The sequence below is a fragment of the Chelonia mydas genome, chromosome 9 (assembly GCF_015237465.2).
Source record: "Chelonia mydas isolate rCheMyd1 chromosome 9, rCheMyd1.pri.v2, whole genome shotgun sequence".
NCBI classification, from domain to species: Eukaryota; Metazoa; Chordata; order Testudines; family Cheloniidae; genus Chelonia; species Chelonia mydas.
Genome location: NC_057855.1, coordinates 23,683,930 through 23,701,637, shown reverse-complemented (window position 1 = coordinate 23,701,637; position 17,708 = coordinate 23,683,930). Strand labels below are relative to the sequence as shown.

At 40.5% G+C, this 17,708-nt stretch overlaps 1 protein-coding gene across 5 annotated transcripts in view; it reads right to left on the bottom strand.

Annotated features, from left to right (window-relative positions):
• VEPH1 (ventricular zone expressed PH domain containing 1) overlaps positions 1–17,708 on the bottom strand; it is a 151,749-nt gene that overhangs the window by 81,547 nt on the left and 52,494 nt on the right. For all 5 annotated transcript variants that reach the window (XR_006283828.1, XM_007067077.3, XM_037909413.2 and 2 more), the window contains exons 6-7: positions 17,083–17,292; positions 6,053–6,273 (exon numbers count right to left, since the gene is read on the bottom strand). Coding sequence is in view for 4 of the 5 variants with exons in the window: in XM_007067077.3 (XP_007067139.2) it covers positions 6,053–6,273; positions 17,083–17,292 (431 nt within the window). In the remaining variant the exon portion in view is untranslated. The remainder of the gene's footprint in view (positions 1–6,052; positions 6,274–17,082; positions 17,293–17,708) is intronic.

Below are 17,708 nucleotides of genomic sequence, written 5' to 3'. Positions count from 1 at the left end.
AAGAGGTTCGTGATGCTGGTGATGGAGGGTTAGAAAAACTTATTTAGACATTTGAAAATACTTTCTCCCTATTTATTTTGTCCATTTGGCAGCTACTAACTTGTGGGGAAAGGGGCAATTTCAGTAACTGTTCCTGTAGGCTTTTCTGGTTATCTTTTGGACTAAACTTAGTTGATAAAACATACCACCTCACTTTTAAAGAGAACTTTTGGTTAAATGAAGCTTGGTTACATCCCCTGGCAGGGCCGGATTAAGGCAGCCCCAGCTCCTGGAGTCATGTGAGTACATCAGACTCTCAGCTTTCTTTTTTATTTATTTTTTTTAATGTAGTCTTCATGGTCACTAAGGACAGCTTGAAAATGTAACTCAGGTGTCACCAATACAGTGATGTCTGCCTCAGTCTGAAACAATAGCTCTAAGAGGCGTGAACTGCCCCAGGCATCTCAATGGGACATTTACTCTAAGACCCACTACTCTGGGGTAACCTGACAACACCACGCAAGTAGGAAGGCAAGGGGTCCCAAAACCCAAGCAGATATAGCTAAACTGCTGGGGTAAATGCTAGAAGAACCCCTTGTTGCCACCACCATCTCCTTAGGGAAAAGAATGAACTTCTGCTGCCACTCCTGGTGTGTGTGTGGGGGGGGTGGGGGTGAGGGGCCCCACATCACTATCTCAGTCTGTTTGGAGAGAAGAGAGCTCCCGTGCCACCACATCTTCAAAAGAGGGCAGGGCTAAGACACAGAGCCCCGTGCCATGTCTGTGCCTCTGGCCCCGGCTTGCCTTAATCTGGCTCTGTCTCCTGGACTTGCACTGTCCCTCTTCACAGTGTTCCGGGTTCCCCAACCCCAGTGGATCAATAAGAAGCTACAAGCAACTTCTCCAGAGCTAACCAGCAGGCTTCACAGGCCCTACTCCAGGTTCTCCAAAGTCAGCTGGCTGCAAAAGCTTCACTCTGAGCTCCCAGAACCAGAGCATAGTGAAAATAAGGCCAACTGGCTTCAGAGACTGGCTGGCTTTAAAGGGTCTGTGCCACATTCACCCTGCCCTGTCCCTGGAGGATTCCAGCCAGCAGGTCATGAAGAAATAGACCACTGATGGTTATTCGTTACTGTGTTCTAGGTTTGGGGGACCCAAAGAACAGACTTAGGATCTAGGGGTGAAATCCTGGCTCCATTGAAGTCACTGGCAAAACGCCCCATTGATTTCAGTGGAGGCAGGATTTCACCCCTAGATGTCAGGAGTGAGATCCTTTAAGATCAGGAGAGGTGGTGAGCAGGTTTTGAGGATTGCACATGAGGTTGACGGGACCCAGACCACAGACTTCGGAACCTGCTGAGGCAGCTCCCCCAGTGTTCTGGAGGATTGAGACCTTCCCAGAGCCAGGTCTGCCCCCTAGTGCTTTTTGCAGTGTTATTGTAGCTACATTTAAACCCAAGAAGACAAAAAAATCCAGTTCTTTAACTTTGGGAGGGAACCTGACCGGAAGATTGATCAGCAATGCTGTTGGAAGCATATGGAAAGAATTTTACCTTAAACCAAGCGTAGTTTGTAAAGTTTTAGCAGTAGAAAGCATTTTATCGTTATTTTTCTTGTAACCATTTCTCATTTTAATGCCTTAATACTTGTACTCACTTAAAACCTATTTTTTGTAGTTAAATACACCTTTTTTTGTTCTTAATCAAAATTAATCCAGTGTTGTGAACTGTGTGAGTAACTCCATTTAAGAAGGCAAGTTGTTGTATATTATTCTCTTACAGGGACAATGGACCTTTGTTATCTGAACTGTCCAGGAGAGGGTTGGACAGTGTAATACAGAATACACATTTCTGGAGGGAAAATCCAGGTTTGGGAGTGTGTTGGGGTTACCCTGCATGTGGTAACCCAGGCTGGTAGAAGCCAGAGTGTGATTGGAGCATGTTGGCAGGCTGCAGTTGTACACAGACACTCAGAGTGTGATGTACATGGTGGAAGGCTGTTTGTGAGCAGCCCAGGTGGGATCTACAGCAACAAGGCATTGTAAGGCACCCAAGGTTCAGGGCAGGGGTGACACAGACCTTCTCTGGTGTGGATTGCACCCCAAAAGGTCATAGGGAGCTAATATCTTTTACTGGACCAACTTCTGTTGGTGAAAGAGACACACTTTTGAGCTACATGAGTGCTTTTGTTTATCATCTTAGACCAAAAGGGCTAGATTGTGACTAGCCCTGCGAGGGCCTCATTTTGTCCCTCAGATGCCATGATAAGATGGGAGATGTTATGAGAGAACTCTATGTCTGTACAGATGTGAAGAGTTACTAGCTAAGGTGCCAATAGAAGGCATTCATGAATATGTAGCATAGTTTCTAGGTTTTGTAGGACAGATCAAACTTGTTGGTGTCCACTGCAAATGTCTTCCTTTGTGGTGCTCTTTACATCAGCTCTTCATATGGTGCAGGGGTTGATCCCATCACGTGCTCTCTGAATCAAGGGCTGTGAGGCAAGGGCTAACATCAGTAAAGATGTATTTATTAATCAGGTGATCTTGTTAGCTAGTCTATCTAAGAAAGGGTGAGGAGGAATGAGGGAAGGGTCACAGAGTCCCCCCACCCCCTCCCCAGTGACGCTAAGATGGCACTGGAAGAGCACAGGTTGCCTGCTTGCAAATCCTGGATCCTGGCCTGTGCTCCCTCAGCACTCATGGTGATGCACCTGCAAGCTAAGGCCAAAGAGTCACAGTTCAGCCCTTTCAGCCAACCAGCCTCAGCACGCATCAGCCTCCCTGACTGATTTCAGCCAAGCTCTGGGAATGGAGTTACTTCTGGTAACTGCTTTGCCTAGAGAAAACAAAGCACCTTTTTGTGTGACCCACAGAAATAGCAGTAGCTGTTTCTGATTTGATTTCTCTATGATGGAAAGGTGAGGGACAGTACTGTAAGTCATGTTTTGTGCATTAAATCCTTCCTAGTGTCCCTTTCTTCAAAGTATACGAAATGGGGAGCACTGCTCTCAGTATGTGAGCAACAACTGAACAGAAGGTGTTTAGCTGGTTTATTGTTTTTTGTTTTAAAAGCTGGACATATCAAATCATGTAAAACAGTCCAACAACTGTGCAGAGCTAATCACTGGGCCATTTAAAAAAATTGCTGGATGCATCAAATTATGTAAAATATACTCCTAGCGAAAGTAAAAGAACATAAGAATGGTCACAATGGGTCAGACCAATGATCCATCTAGCCCAATATCCTGTCTTCTGACAGTGGCAAATACCAGGTGCTTGAGAAGGAATGAACAGAACAGGGGAGTTATTGAGTGATACATCTCCTGTTGTCCACTCCCAGCTTCTGGCAGTCAGTGGTTAGGACAACCAGAGCATGACCATCTTGGCTATTAGCCATTGATGGATCTATCCTTCATGAACTTATCTAATTCTTTTTTGAACCCTGTTATAGTTTTGGCCTTCACAGTGTCCCCTGGCAATGAGTTCCACAGGTTGACTGTATGTTGTGGGAAGAACTACTTCATTTCTTTGTTTTAAACCTGCTGCCTGTTAATTTCACTGGGTTAGTCCTAGGTCTTGTGTTATGTGAAAGAGTAAATAACACTTCCTTATTCACTTTCTCCACACCAGTCATGATTTTATAGACCTCTATCATACCCTGAGATGTTTCCTGAGATGATCATTTTAGTATGAGATACTATGACCTGGGGCACTATATTCAGAGTGCAAACTTCAGTAGACATGTCCAAGGCAGTTACACGCCAAAAATCCAGCTACAGGTAATGTTAACTTAGTTTCTCAGGAAGAAGAGTTTTTTAAACTTTTGCATTATCCAATTACAGCACCCAATGAGTGTAACTACATTTTCTAGGTCCTTCTCAACCTTCTCCCTTAGTCTCTTCTCCCAGACTTGGATACAATATAGGGTGACCAGATGTCCCAATTTTATCAGGACAGTCCTGATATTTGGGGCTTTTTCTTATATAGGCTCCTATTACCTCCCACCCCTGTCCCGATTTTTCACACTTGCTGTCTGGTCACCCTAATACCATACCACTTCCACATAGCTCCTGAAATCTGGAATAACCCCTCTCTTCTCAGGTGCCAAGCAACCTCTTTCTATTCTATTCAGATTATTATACTGAGCCCAGCACCTTGGTATCCAAACACTTTCCAGCAGTGCACTAAGTAATATGATTAGCTACAAATCTCCCACAAATCACACCTAAAACACACTTTCACATTTCAACACTGATCTCTGCTTTGGTGCTGTCCATCCCTATTTCTGCATTTGATCTTGTAAGCTGCACATTGTATTTGGCTGAGTTAGATTGTAAGCTTCTATGGGTAGGGATATTGTTTATTATATTACATGTTTGTCAAACATTCTGTACACCTGCAAGGCTCTTGAAATGAAATAATCCAGTGGCCAGTTCATGTATGTTGATACAAACCTTATGCCTTTCTCTTCTGTTGATGTCCCCACATGAGAAGCTAGTCACATACTTAGAAGCACAGTGACAAATTCAAGTCTGGGGTAATTCCACTGAAGTTAGGTCCATATTGTTTATTTTATTTCAAGCAAAGGCTTTTCAAGCTCTCAAATGAAAGTCACAGGGATTATTTTCACTCCACATTAGAAAATCTGAGCAATGCCTCCTGTCAACTGAGCTGATACACATGTTATCCGGATGAAGGTATGGTGAAGCCTCCTCGTGAAATACTAAAAGTTAAAATAAATACTTGAAAATCTGTGTATTAAGTTACTTCTGATAGGAGAAGGGACAAAAGTCTTAGAAAACAGGAGTGCCCCAAACACTGAGCAACGTATAAGTGTATGAGCAGAATCATTATTTGATATTTCTGCAATGGTCCTAAAAATAATTTTCGTTACCTCCTCCCTTAAATGCCACCACATTTCCCTTATCACTGCCAACTATAACTCCTTCCAAAGTGGTACACTTCCTATGTTGTGAAATTCTTTGTAGCAATTCCTCTGCCATTAGAGATAATGCCCTTGGCCAGGATTTTCAAAAATGGACTTCTAAAGTTAGACTCCTAAATCCACATGGCACCTGAATAAGTGACCTGATTTTAAAAAGTCCTAAGCATACAGTAGAACCACAGACTTCACTGGGAGTTGGCACGTGCTCAGGACTTTTGAAAATCAGATCACTTATTCTGCTGCCTATATATGGAGTTAGAAGTCTGTCTTTGGACTCCTGTTTTGAAAATCTTGGCACTTGTCTTCAGGATTCCCTTAACCCTTCCAGATGCCTCCTTGACTCTCCCCTCTGATGTTTTCCAGCTCTCTCTGAGACTACCGCTGTACTTTCTGATCTTCCTCACTACTGCTGAATGGTTGTCTGGTTCTTCATGTTTGATTAGGGAATCACAAAGTAGAGTGGGAAAGCCCTACCAAATCTACTCCAGTCCCTTGCCAACTCCAGATTGTTCATATTCTTCAGTGTTTTGCTCAACCCAGTATAAATGACTCAAATGCCTGGGCTTCCAGCACTTCCCTAGCAAAATTATTCCACCTTTTAAAAGGCCTTGATGTCTCCTACTCTGCAATTTGTTATTTAGTCCTTTAACCATTTAACTGCTTTTCAGCCCTTCTGACTGGTGGCAATCCTCCTCTCATCATATTGGTGTATTTTGGAGGGTGCAAAATAGAATAGATACTAGTACCATCCCTCCTTCCTAGATTCATAGGTTTTAAGGCCAGAAGGGACCATTCTGATCATCTAGTTGGACCTCCTGCACAACACAGGCTATAGAATTTTGCCAAGTGCTTTCTGCATTAAGTCCTGTTTGAACTAGAGCGGGCCTTCTAGAATGGCATCCGATTTTGATATAAAATTGATTGAAAATGTTTAGAGGTGGCAGCCTACAGTGACGGTAGAGGACCTCTGATATCCTGACTTTACTGAAGTTCCCTGCAGGTACTTGTATATTAGCTCATTACTAATTGAGTACATTTAGCATAATTGTATACTCCTGTCACTCATCACACTGTGACACATGTCTCCACTTATCCAGATATATGATTAATAGAGAAACTAGTTTTACCTGCTTCCTAATGTGGTGTAGTTTTCCAGTTGTCGGATCAGAAGCTTGGCTATGGCAGTGAAACTGTTACTCATACGGTAGATATCTCTGCTCTGGTTGCCCAGAATATTTGAGAAGGTGTCGGTGATGTCCTTAATCTCCAGCAGAAGAATATGGTGAAACGAGTGTTCCATGTTGGCCAGCTGATTTACCAAATAGATCAGACACATCCTCGCTCTCTCCTATCCATTAAAAGAAGATAAATCCATTTTAAAAGGAATGCCTTTAATATTTGTTTAAAACTAAAGCCGATTGTGTGTATGTTACTGAGAAAATCACAAAGGAAACGTGCAGTGGTTATTTCCTGGATTACTGAGAAAAGGACAATTGCATCAACTGATGACATTATTTTTACATACAATTCCTTTTATTCTATATTATCTATGCTGGCCTGACACCAATACACCTGACTTACAATTTACAGCTGTAGAGAGAGACTTGAAGGACAAACTCCTGAAGACATTGTTTTCAGAGTGGCAGCCTGGCCCAGTGGGTAGGGCACAGGAATAAGAATCAGGAGAGAAGGGCTCTATCATTGACTCTGCCACTGGTCTGCTGTGTGAACTTGGGAAGATCTGTTTACCTTTCTGTCCTATATTTCCTCTCCCCCCTGTTGTTCGTTATGCTGTAACATCTTCAGGGCAGGAATTATTTCTCATGATGGGCCTGGTTCTCATTTACACTAAAGCCCCTCTGGCAGCATGAAGATTTATACCTACTTTAAGGCCCCTTTACATTACCAGAGTGCTGTAAAGGGCTTTAGAGAATCAGGGCCAAAACAGACATTCACTTAGAAAATCTTCCCATAAATAACTTTAAGGAAATGCACAATTTAGGTGAAAAAGCCCTATATACAGTTAAACAGCTGGTAGTTCATTTGCGTAACTGTAGAACAACATTTAAAATGATTGTACAGTGCAACCAGCAGCTTAACAGCATAAAGAGCATTATCACTTTAGTTATGCATTTCCTTAAAGTTTTTCCATGTGAATGTCTGGTTTTTTTAAAAGGATTATTAAAGTGTCTCCCATCTAATTTTACTGGGCTCAGAGCTGATTGGGGCTATTGCATTTGTACACTTTAGCAGTGTCTAAACTAACCAGCCTCACCCTGTATGAGGGTTCTATCAATCACTGCCATCATCTTGAGCCTGCTCTTGCTTTCACTAAGCCAGTGCGAGTTTGGGCATTCAATTCAGTAGACACTGTCACAGATCCTAATATAATTCCTCGGGTAATGCCGATATTATAGTTTTTTTCTCAAAGATATTCTGGGATCTCCTCCTTGCAATTGGTAATATCTCCAAGTGTAATAAAAACTACCTATATAAATGTTGTTCTTATAGAGATATATGTTAGGATCTCCTACATATATATAGACATACACACACACTTTCAGAACTAATACTAATATATATATATATATGTATTAGTTCTGAAAGTGTGTGTGTATGTCTATTTATATCAGATCCTAAATGTATATCTCCATGAGATGTACCAAGGTTTCTGTTTTGTTAGGATTGCTCCATTAACTGTAATACATTCAAACTCCACATTCATCAAAACATTAGAGGGACAAGTATTGAGAAAAGTGCACAGGAGCCACAAATTGCACCAGTACTAGCCAGGTCCAATGAAACAGACTCAAGACCAGACACTCAGTTGGTGTAAATGGGTGTAGTTCCATTGAAATCACAGTCTATTCAGTACATACTTTATAAGTTGTTATAAAACCAGGACCAAATTTTGCTTTCAGGATCTATAGTAAATAAAAATAAAAACATTGTAGCAGAACCCAAAACTTCTTTTTTTGTTTCCCAAAAATTAGCAGAACAATACTCCGCGTGTACTTCAGTGTAATGACATTCTCATGTCTGTTCTTCTTGGGCTATTTAAGAAGGAAAGAAAATAATAATTTCCAATAAACCTGGGACATGAAAACACTGCATGAAAAATATTTATAAAAGAAAAACTAGTGGACTCATTTCAAATGGAGCAGTATCTCATATACTGCACAGTGACTACACATAGGATGAGTTGTTTCTTCTCTTCAAACATCTATTAAAAGCTAACCATAGCGAATCTATCTGTTGAAAATCTATGGTCTGACTCAGTGCCTTTTTCTCTTTTCTTTATGGGTCTGAGAGATCTTAAGTTTTTGGTATATATTCACTAATTTATTTAGAAGACATTCCTCCCTTCAGGAGATAAACAAGGGCTCAATTAACATCTAACACACATTTTTGGTTTTCTAAACAATATTTGCAGCAGACATAACTGGAATGGAAGTTTCCACCATTTTAATGATATTTTGATCCAGCTGGAATGATTCCAGCAATACTAAAATGCTGCTGTTTGCCCAGAAAGGGGTAGAACAATAAACTGTAGCTAGTAATATAATACATAATTATTATACAAAGCAAAACTACAGTGAAAAAACTCAGCATGAAAGCAGCCATTATCTCTGCCACAATTTAGATTAAAAACTCCCCATAAAATGTATTTAGATGTAAATAACCATTGCTTTTTAAGCTTGATTATTCTGTATATTTATATGCTTTACCAAAAGCATCTCTTGCATTTTATGGTATTACATTACCTGTTGTGGGGGAAGATTTTAAATAAAGAAATCAAGATAGGCAACATTTTAAAAATATTTGCTGTGTGGAATCAAGCAGGATCAGGAGACTAGAAAAGAAACCCTGAGTAACTCCAGATACATTGGTGAGCTGAAAACTGTATTGGCTCAAAACACTCAGCATTTGTAGGATTCCTAAAAATGTCCAATTGACTATCCTGCCCAAACTGGAGATGCTTTACTTTTGAAAAATTGCCAATTAAGGGTCAAGTTCTGCCTTCAGATTCATACATGAGCCTCCCACTAAAGTCAGTGGAATCTGTGTGTGTGAAAGGAGGACAGACTTTAATCTAAGGGGATGTATTAGGCTTTTCTAGCAAGATCTCATTTCTTCAGGGGTTCTACCTAAACTATCTGGGTACTGAATACATTTTAGTACAGCACAAGAAGTTGCTTCAAGAAGCTAGAAGGCATTACAGTACTATCTATCTACCTTTACAGTCTATACCCAAAAAGGGCCAAATCCTGAAATCCTTGCCCACTCATTCAAATAAACCTCCCAGAGGAAGGAACTAGGAGTAAATAAATAAAGACTTCACAATTTGGATCAGGACAATTAATAGTAAAAATACCTTAAGCAAGCTGCCTTAAACTCCCAGTAAACTGTAAACAAATAGAAAAATGCCAACAATACCTTTGTTATTCCAGTTCTCACCTATTTTCTTCATGTGGTATTTCTGTGGTTGACCCTCCTCTAAGTTTAACTGACCTATGCAAATGGCATATCTGTAACAAAGCTCCAACTCAAGCTATTTTATATAAAAAAGGTGAAAAATCACAAAAGAGACATATTTAGAATGACTATCAGGACACACAATATTTGCATCACCAAGGTGAGCTGCAAGATAAGAAGGGGTCATCAGTATATATGCATGGGTAGTAGTTGTTTTATTGCTTATACATCTCTGTTGCAAATCACCATCAAAATAAATTAGGCTATTTCCTTTGGTCAGTTGCTGCAATGTTTATGGCTAAACAGCTATGCCTGCACGAGGTTATTACTTCTTTATTTTTATTGGGTGCACTAATTATTCATTTTCTAAATACTTGACATCTGTTGAGCTTTTATGTTGCCAGCTGTGTGTCTGCTTATTTTATCTTTAGTTGATTTCCTGCACTGTCGTAAATAACATCCAAAGGTTATAGATGAGTGGAATTTTTGAAGGATTCAAAGAAATGAATTTGTTCTTCAAAAAGTCTACCTCCAGCTGAGAGTCGGGCAGCTTCAGGGGCTCTGCAGACACCAAAACAGCGCCACCGCCTCTGCCTGCTCAATGTCAGAACCTCTGAAGAGGTAATAATGCACTATTTTAACAAAACCTTGGGAAGAAAACTGGAGCATGAGTTGAGGACCACCATGTTATTATGGGAGACCAAAAAAGGTCCCCCGATGAATAACACAAAATATCTCCCCAAAGCTTTCAAAACCTGCTTAACCCCCTAAGAGGGACCGTGTATACAGACCCCAATCCACCCTACATGGCAACATATTACACTGTTACTAAAATACCATTCCAGCCCACTTTTTTACCTTTTTAAAAATCAGAGCTAAACATCACATTTTAGGTTGCATGCACAAATTATACCAGGCAGAATGCTACTACTGAGATGCTGTGACTAACCAGTACTGACTAACCAGTACTGATGCCCAGTACCAAAACTTTCAGGAACAACATTAGTAATTGTATATTTTACCCCCCACTCCCAGAATTCAGGAACGCCCAAACTTCCAATAACAACATGCAATGCACCGTTTGGGCAAAGACCAAGCATTAGATTCTGTACAGTACAGAACTTACATGTCAGGAGGTGAAGGGTGAAGGTAGCTTTAAATCACCCTTGCAGTCCTGAGTCTAGGCTACTCTCCCCGCTGCAGGCCCCAGACATAATTTAGACAGACTAGGGGGCCTGTCTAAGTTAGAGTAACCTCCGTAGGCTGTGCCGCATCTCCATAGTGCTCTGTGCTGCAGCCTCATCTCCAACACACCCCTCCTACCCCCAACCCCATCCTGGACATGCTGCTTGCAAGCCAGACATACCAGTGGTTGTAGGGGAGTCCTTGAAGGACAGCCTGTAGCTATCCTCCTTACTTCCTGCACCAAGGAATTCTTCCCTAACCAGAAGCTGGGTGTGTAGGACCCCATATGACACTCTGGCCCTTCTTCCCAGCGAAAAGCAGCCAGAGCAGGAATGAGAGTCTGACTCTAAGCATGGACAATTTCAGGCCAAAAAACTGAAGCTGGATGTTTCAGAAGGTTATAAGTGTGTGTAACCAGGCGGCAGATACTGGCAAATTGTTTGGAAGCCTTAACAATGCACCATCTGGCCTGAGTACAATATGAAATACATCAGTGTCTCCTGAACCTATCGAACAATGTGTTTCAGAGAAGAATCAGTAAGTAAAGGCAAATAAGCAGGACACACAGCCAAGTCCAAAGAACATTCCTCTTCCTGTCTGTACTGTTCCTAACCCAGTTGGCCATTTGCATCAGGATAGACAATTTCCATTACCTAAGACAGCGGCACTCAAACTTTACCAACCTGAAGACCCCCATTTTGATTTAATTTTTTTCACAGACCGCCAAGGTCCCCGCTCAGCCCCAGGCCCTGCCCCCATTCTCCCCTTTCCCCCAAAGCCCCACCCCTGCCCCTCCTCTTCCCTGCCTCTTCTCTCCCATGAGCGCGCCCCATTCCCACTCCTCCCACTCCCTCCCAGTGTCTCCTGCATGCCACTGAACAGCTGTTCCCCAGTGTGCAGGAGGCACTGGGAGGGAGAGGGAGGAGGAGGAGTTGATCAGTGGGGCCCAGTTTGAGAAATGCTGACCTAGGACATTTTTTAGAAAGCAAAAAAAGAAGGGAAAAGGAGTTGCTTGACAGTGTTGGAAAGTTCACCTTTGCTTATTGCTTCTATAAATGTTTTTCAATATCTAGTGAAAGGTCTGCCAGATGTCACTGGAACAGGACAAACAAGTCAAATGTATGTCATCCCTTCAAATACTCAGTGTTCATGGCTACATAGCCAGACTGTAACTCAACACTACACTAAATCAGCATGTTACAGCTAGTTAGAAAACAAGACATATGACACAGGAAATAACTTCAGTTACTGAACACTTACAGAAGATAAGTTCAGAGGAAATACACCACAGGTATATGCCCCAGGCTGAGACAGAAGAGAGTTTGGTAGCTATACCTCTACATATAATGACAGATGAAATATATAGGAAAAATACTCAGCAAATTGTTTCTTTGTAAACTGATTTATTACTGTTTAATATTTCAGTCTCTGTATGAGATGTAAAATCCATCTAGACCATTAATCCCTTATACTTGGTATTGGTATAAATCAACTGAAGCGCCCATGTACTGATTAAATGTTGTCACTTATAAGGAGGTTATTACGAACCACTGCAGCAAAGGGGCTGTAGCAGAATGCCTCAGAAAAGTGGTTAAAGCAATACACATCTACTGGGATCTGTGACGCTCTCAAATGGGAGAAAAATGGTCTAATGGACTAAATACAGAACCTGAATCAAATGCCTCAGTTCTAATTACAGCTCTGCCAGTTTTAGGTTTAATTAGTTAGAGATTGTAAAGCTTTTGTGTGATGTGAGCTGCTAAGAATTGTTTGTAGAAATGAACAAATGCTGCATGGGACTGGTCAATATCAATTGCTGGGGAAGGTTAATTTTACTAGGTTCCCTAACCATTCTAAAAGGCAGCAACAAGCTAATTTTGGCTCACTCTGCCCTGCTAGCCTGGGTTTTTGACATTAATGGCAGATATACTTGCTAGCTGAAACAGAGGTCTGATTTAATTCTCATAAGATTTATTTAATTAGATCTAATTTAAAATGACCCAAGCTCTATTAGAAATAGTAAACATGATTTCTTCTTGTGCTCTTTCCACCATTGTGGGCAGACAGCTATTGCCTGTCTGTTGTGGCACTATATACTGCAAATCAAGAGCCAAAAGACAGAATTTGCCCTATTGCAACAAGTGAAATCAAACCAAAAAAAAATGGCTTTTGCTAGTATATTTCACTCAGTCTATTATTAAACAAAAGTGACATTCTTAGATTAGAAATGCTCATAGAGATGGTATATACACCACTTGCTGCCCCTCTCCCCACCACCACCATGTGCATTCTAAAAAAGTCATCAATTGATTTTCAAATACAGCTGGTTATACTGACACTTAAGCAAGGTACAAACAATTACATGGAGCCTTGATTTTTGGGCCCCTGCAGTCTGCACTGATTTATCAGCCCTCGCATGCTTAATCTCCCCATCAACCAGCTGGACTGTAGAGGCAGAATCACACCTCCAATCCCTGAACTCATCCCCTGAACCAGAATCTAAATGGTCACAGCCCAATTTCCCCCTTCCTCTCCATCAGACTCTCGCCTTAAATAAAAGCAACTACCTAACCTAAGTTTATGGGAATGACAATTCCCCATCCATCAAAACAGTTGCATGAAGGAGCATTTTCCCATAAACTTCACTACATTCCTGGTGTGCTCTTATCACATCAATTTATCCTTTGCAACACTAGTGATGGACAAAACATAGCTAGATATAACTTGAGTCTGTCTGAAGTACACCGGGGCAGGCAATGTACAGTATAACAGAGTCTCTGTTGGGTTAAGCCAGCTGAACTGCACCTTCATCTTGATGGCAGATCATTTATCAGAGCTTGCAGTCTTCCCTTCTAGTTCCGCCTATGGCTCCTTCCTCATCAAACATATTTATTACTTCTGTGTGCTGATGTCTGTCAGTGAGCTGTGTGACAATCTGCAGAACACAGAGGCACAATGATGCCTCACGATACAAAAGAAATATTTTGGGATGAAGGAAGATGGGTGGTAGGAGAAAGAGTATTTACTCCAGAGATTCTTTGTAGGTCAATATCACTATTTAGGACCCTGGAATCATCTGTAGCTAAGCAAATGAAGATAATGATAACAATAATCAAATGTTATGTTTCAAGGCATAACCTAAGTACCTGCATGGGTTCAGGAAGTTTGTTTGTTTGTGTTTGTGTTTGATTTGTTTGTTTGTTTGGGGGGTGGCCGAGCACATGGTTTCGGTACTTTATGATATCTCTTTTCACCTTCCTCAGACATATTCACTATTAGCCTCTACTGGTTGCAAGGTAGAGGACAAGATGAACCAAAGGACTGGAAGTTAGGAGCCTAAATACTTTTGTGGATCTGGGCCCAAGGTCTGATCCAGGAAGGCAAATCTTATGGTAAATTCCTAATGTAAGAATGTGGAGAGCACCTGCTTGCAGGACATTTGTATTCTGTCTCCTGTGGTCTAGTGGCTGAATAGTCTAACTGCATCTTTTATTTAGATCAGGTAGTCACTGAAGAACATGCTGGGAGCAGCAGTCACATTAGGAAGCTCTGCGTGTGTGTGCGCACCTGCACTTGGTGCTCCTGTGTGATACAATAGCAAAAGTTCTGTTTGTGCAACCTGTTTCCATATGTTCCTTTTCCTGACTCATCTGCATTTATGCGCCCTATACAGTCTGCATTATATTTCAATTCCTGAGACGGAACACACTATAGTGGAGTTACCTTAGTGTCTTTCCATATATTTGACCCCAGGGAATCAATTGCACCATAGAAATTATTCAGAAACATGAGTTTCTGTTAATATAATTTATATGTTTTACTTTTTCGACCCTGCAACCCGCTTGCAAGAAAAACTTATGGGAGGCGCTGCAGTACTGGGCCTAAGCCCAAGATGAATCACTGAAATAAACAATGATCTTTTAGCTGAAGAAAGAAACCTAAATGTCGAGTTACATTTTTAGAAAAATGAATGCTGTTGTCTCAGGAGCAAAATACCATTATGCTGATATTTTAATGGACAATTTGAAAATAAACTTCAATAAAGGATTTCAAAACATTTAAGTTGTTTCTTGATATTCCAAAGTTATTCTACTTCTGATCTATACAGAGAGGGTCAGTTGCTATAGCCCTTACTCAGACAAAGTCCAGTTGACTTCAATGGGAGTTCTGCCTCAGTGATCTCTGTGTAGGATGTGAGAGGAGACTGTAGGATTTATCTCTTACTGGAATAAACTAATCAGGTTATTGTAACATAGGCACCACTACTATGTTTCTGAAAATGTTTACATTTACTATATTCCATGCAGGTTCTGTGTATAATCAAATTCTGTCACAAATCTAAAAATCTGAATCATTTAGCATAAGTTGTTTGAATTTAGCACAACATCAATTTTAATTTTACAGGCTATTGATTTGAAATCGAAGGAAAATGTCTATTAATAACTGTGAACGATATATAAAGCACATATGCACAGGAATGAATATAAAACCTCATTAGAATTTATGACATGCCATGTTTCTATCTAATGGCTCAGTGTCCTCAGAACACACCATGTCTTCTGAGTAGAGAGTACTTTTTAGGTTTCCGGTGTTAATCTCAGCAAGGGTTATATTTCTTAGTACTTGCAGACATCAGCAAAGTAGAAGAGCTTGTGCAGCATATGGGGTTGACAGTCACTCCACTATAAATCTAAAGATGGACTATGACAGAGATATTACAAAGTGATTGAACATACTATAGTGCTCTCCTCAACAAAACCCTATATAGTTAGTGATTTAGGGCATTTAAAACAGAAAACAGACCAAAATGTCTTTGTGTGTGTGTGAGTGATGTTACCCTCTATTGGTTGAACCACCAAGAAGATACAGGATCTACTACTATTGTTAATAAGATACCTGTCATTTAGGAGTGGAAGGACAGGGGTTCAGTCTCCATCCTCAAAGAGGGTATGTATGAAAGAGGTTTATGTACTATAGTTATCTCTGTAGTATACGGATTAGTTACACATGCAGTCATTTATTCACTATTTGCTAATTGTGGTCTCCATTTAGAATGACATCAAGATTTCATATTAGTGAGTAAAGCACTAAAATGGGTAGTCTTAATGGTGCAAGTTATTAGCATGATATGCAAATTCATTATTCATCCATGCACCTCCCAGTAGCATTGTGAGCCTAGATCCTTTTACAGCATGCTGCGAGATTACTCAAAGGAGTGGGGCCCCGTAAAAAAAAATCATCCATGCTCACTCAGGCTGCCAGGAGAGAGGTGACAAGTACTGAATTGAAGTCCACAGCATTAAAAAGTCAACTCTTACCCCCCCACACCTCCCAACAGTATTGGAGATACTGACACTTTTGTCTGTACTTGAAAAAGAAAATGAGCTGGCAACTACAGCTAATGAATGACATTTGATGGCATACCTGATGGTATTTGAGCACCATACCTTGTGCTATACCACATTATGGTCACAAAAGAACTCCTTTAGCTCTGCAAGCACACCATACAATACAACCGTCCCATCCAAACTTTCGTGGACCTTCCTATTATACAGAGTTAAAAGACAGTGTACAGAGTTGGAGTTTCCAGAATGTGTTCCCACGAATTGACTTTTTATATGTAATAATCCCATTGGTCCAGATTCTGATCCCAGCTACATCAGTGTAAATCCAGAGTAACTCCATAATGTCCATGTAGTCATTCCAGATTTACATTGGTGTTCCTGAGACGAGACTCTGGTCCATCGTTCCCAGGGAACAGTTTCAGTTTAAGGACATATGCATAGAATATCCAATTAACTGTGAACACACAGCCAAATATTTAGATTATGTTATCCAAATAAGTTCATATTTTATTGCCTTATTAAAACAACATTGTGGTCTGTTTATTTGTTTCTTAAATTTAACAACATACAAAGGCTGTAGATTCCCCCCGCCCTCCCAAATGCTCTGCCTTTAATTTAAACACTAGATATTGCAGTCTCACTTGGCTTTGCTATCTAAATAATGATCTTTTTGTGTTGTTATATAAAAGTTTTAAAATACGACTTAAGAAGAGAACAACTCCAGAACCCATAAACAGAAAAGGAGACATACTGCATCTGATGCACAGTCCTAATTCTTCTTTAGACCTTTATCTTTCCCTGCCCCCGTCCAGCAATCTGTTGTGGAAGATTGTCCACTTCCACACCAATTCATGTCTCCCTTCTTCAGGACTCAGTACTGTATCTATATTCCTTCGGATGGCTGGACATGACTGCAGCCAGCAATTACGACACCCTGATTGATCTCTTTTGCTATCGGCTTGCCTATCCACCCTAATGTTACACTTGTGACATAGTGTCTTATATGTACTTGGCAGTAATATTGTGAGTGTATACAAATTGGGAGGCTTAGTTGCAAGTCCAGAAGGTACTGAATGGGGCCTCTCATTTTTTACTTAGGGCCCAGCAAACAAAGGGAGGAAAACATGTTTTTAAAAAAATTAGTTATTTACCTCATCAACGTGCCCAACAGCTCCATAAATCTTTGCGGTTTGTCCAATGAGGCTTGGAAAACTCTCACCAATCTCTTTCAGCATTGGAAGAAAACTGGTCAACGTTACCGGTTCATAGCCTGATATTTCTATCAGTATATTTAGGATAATGTCATTATGGTTAGGGTCTCTTAAGTGACCAATTAGAAAAGGAATGCATTCTTTTAGCACCTATAAAATAAAAAGGGAAAATGAATCACAAATATATTTGTAATGGAGCCAAGACAAATACTGCTTATGGCAGTGATAAAAGAGCAATTAGATTTTGATTTTGAACTATGCCAATCCATTTTTGTAATATTAAAGATTTTCCACCTGTGACAATCTTCACATAGCGCTCCCACTGAGGTCAAGGGGAGTTCAGTTCCACACATGGAACAAGTGTGGCCTATTGCCTTAACTTCTACATGCATAACTGCAACATTTCATAATTAAGGAAATGCTTAACTGGTGAAAACCAAAACTTTCTGCTTTTGCTAATGCTATGTTTTATTGATTAAAACAATTTGTGAATCTTCCCAGTGAGGCAGTAAATTAAGGATTTGTAGAAATTCTTGCTTTCCCCAAGAGACTGACTAAAACTAGTG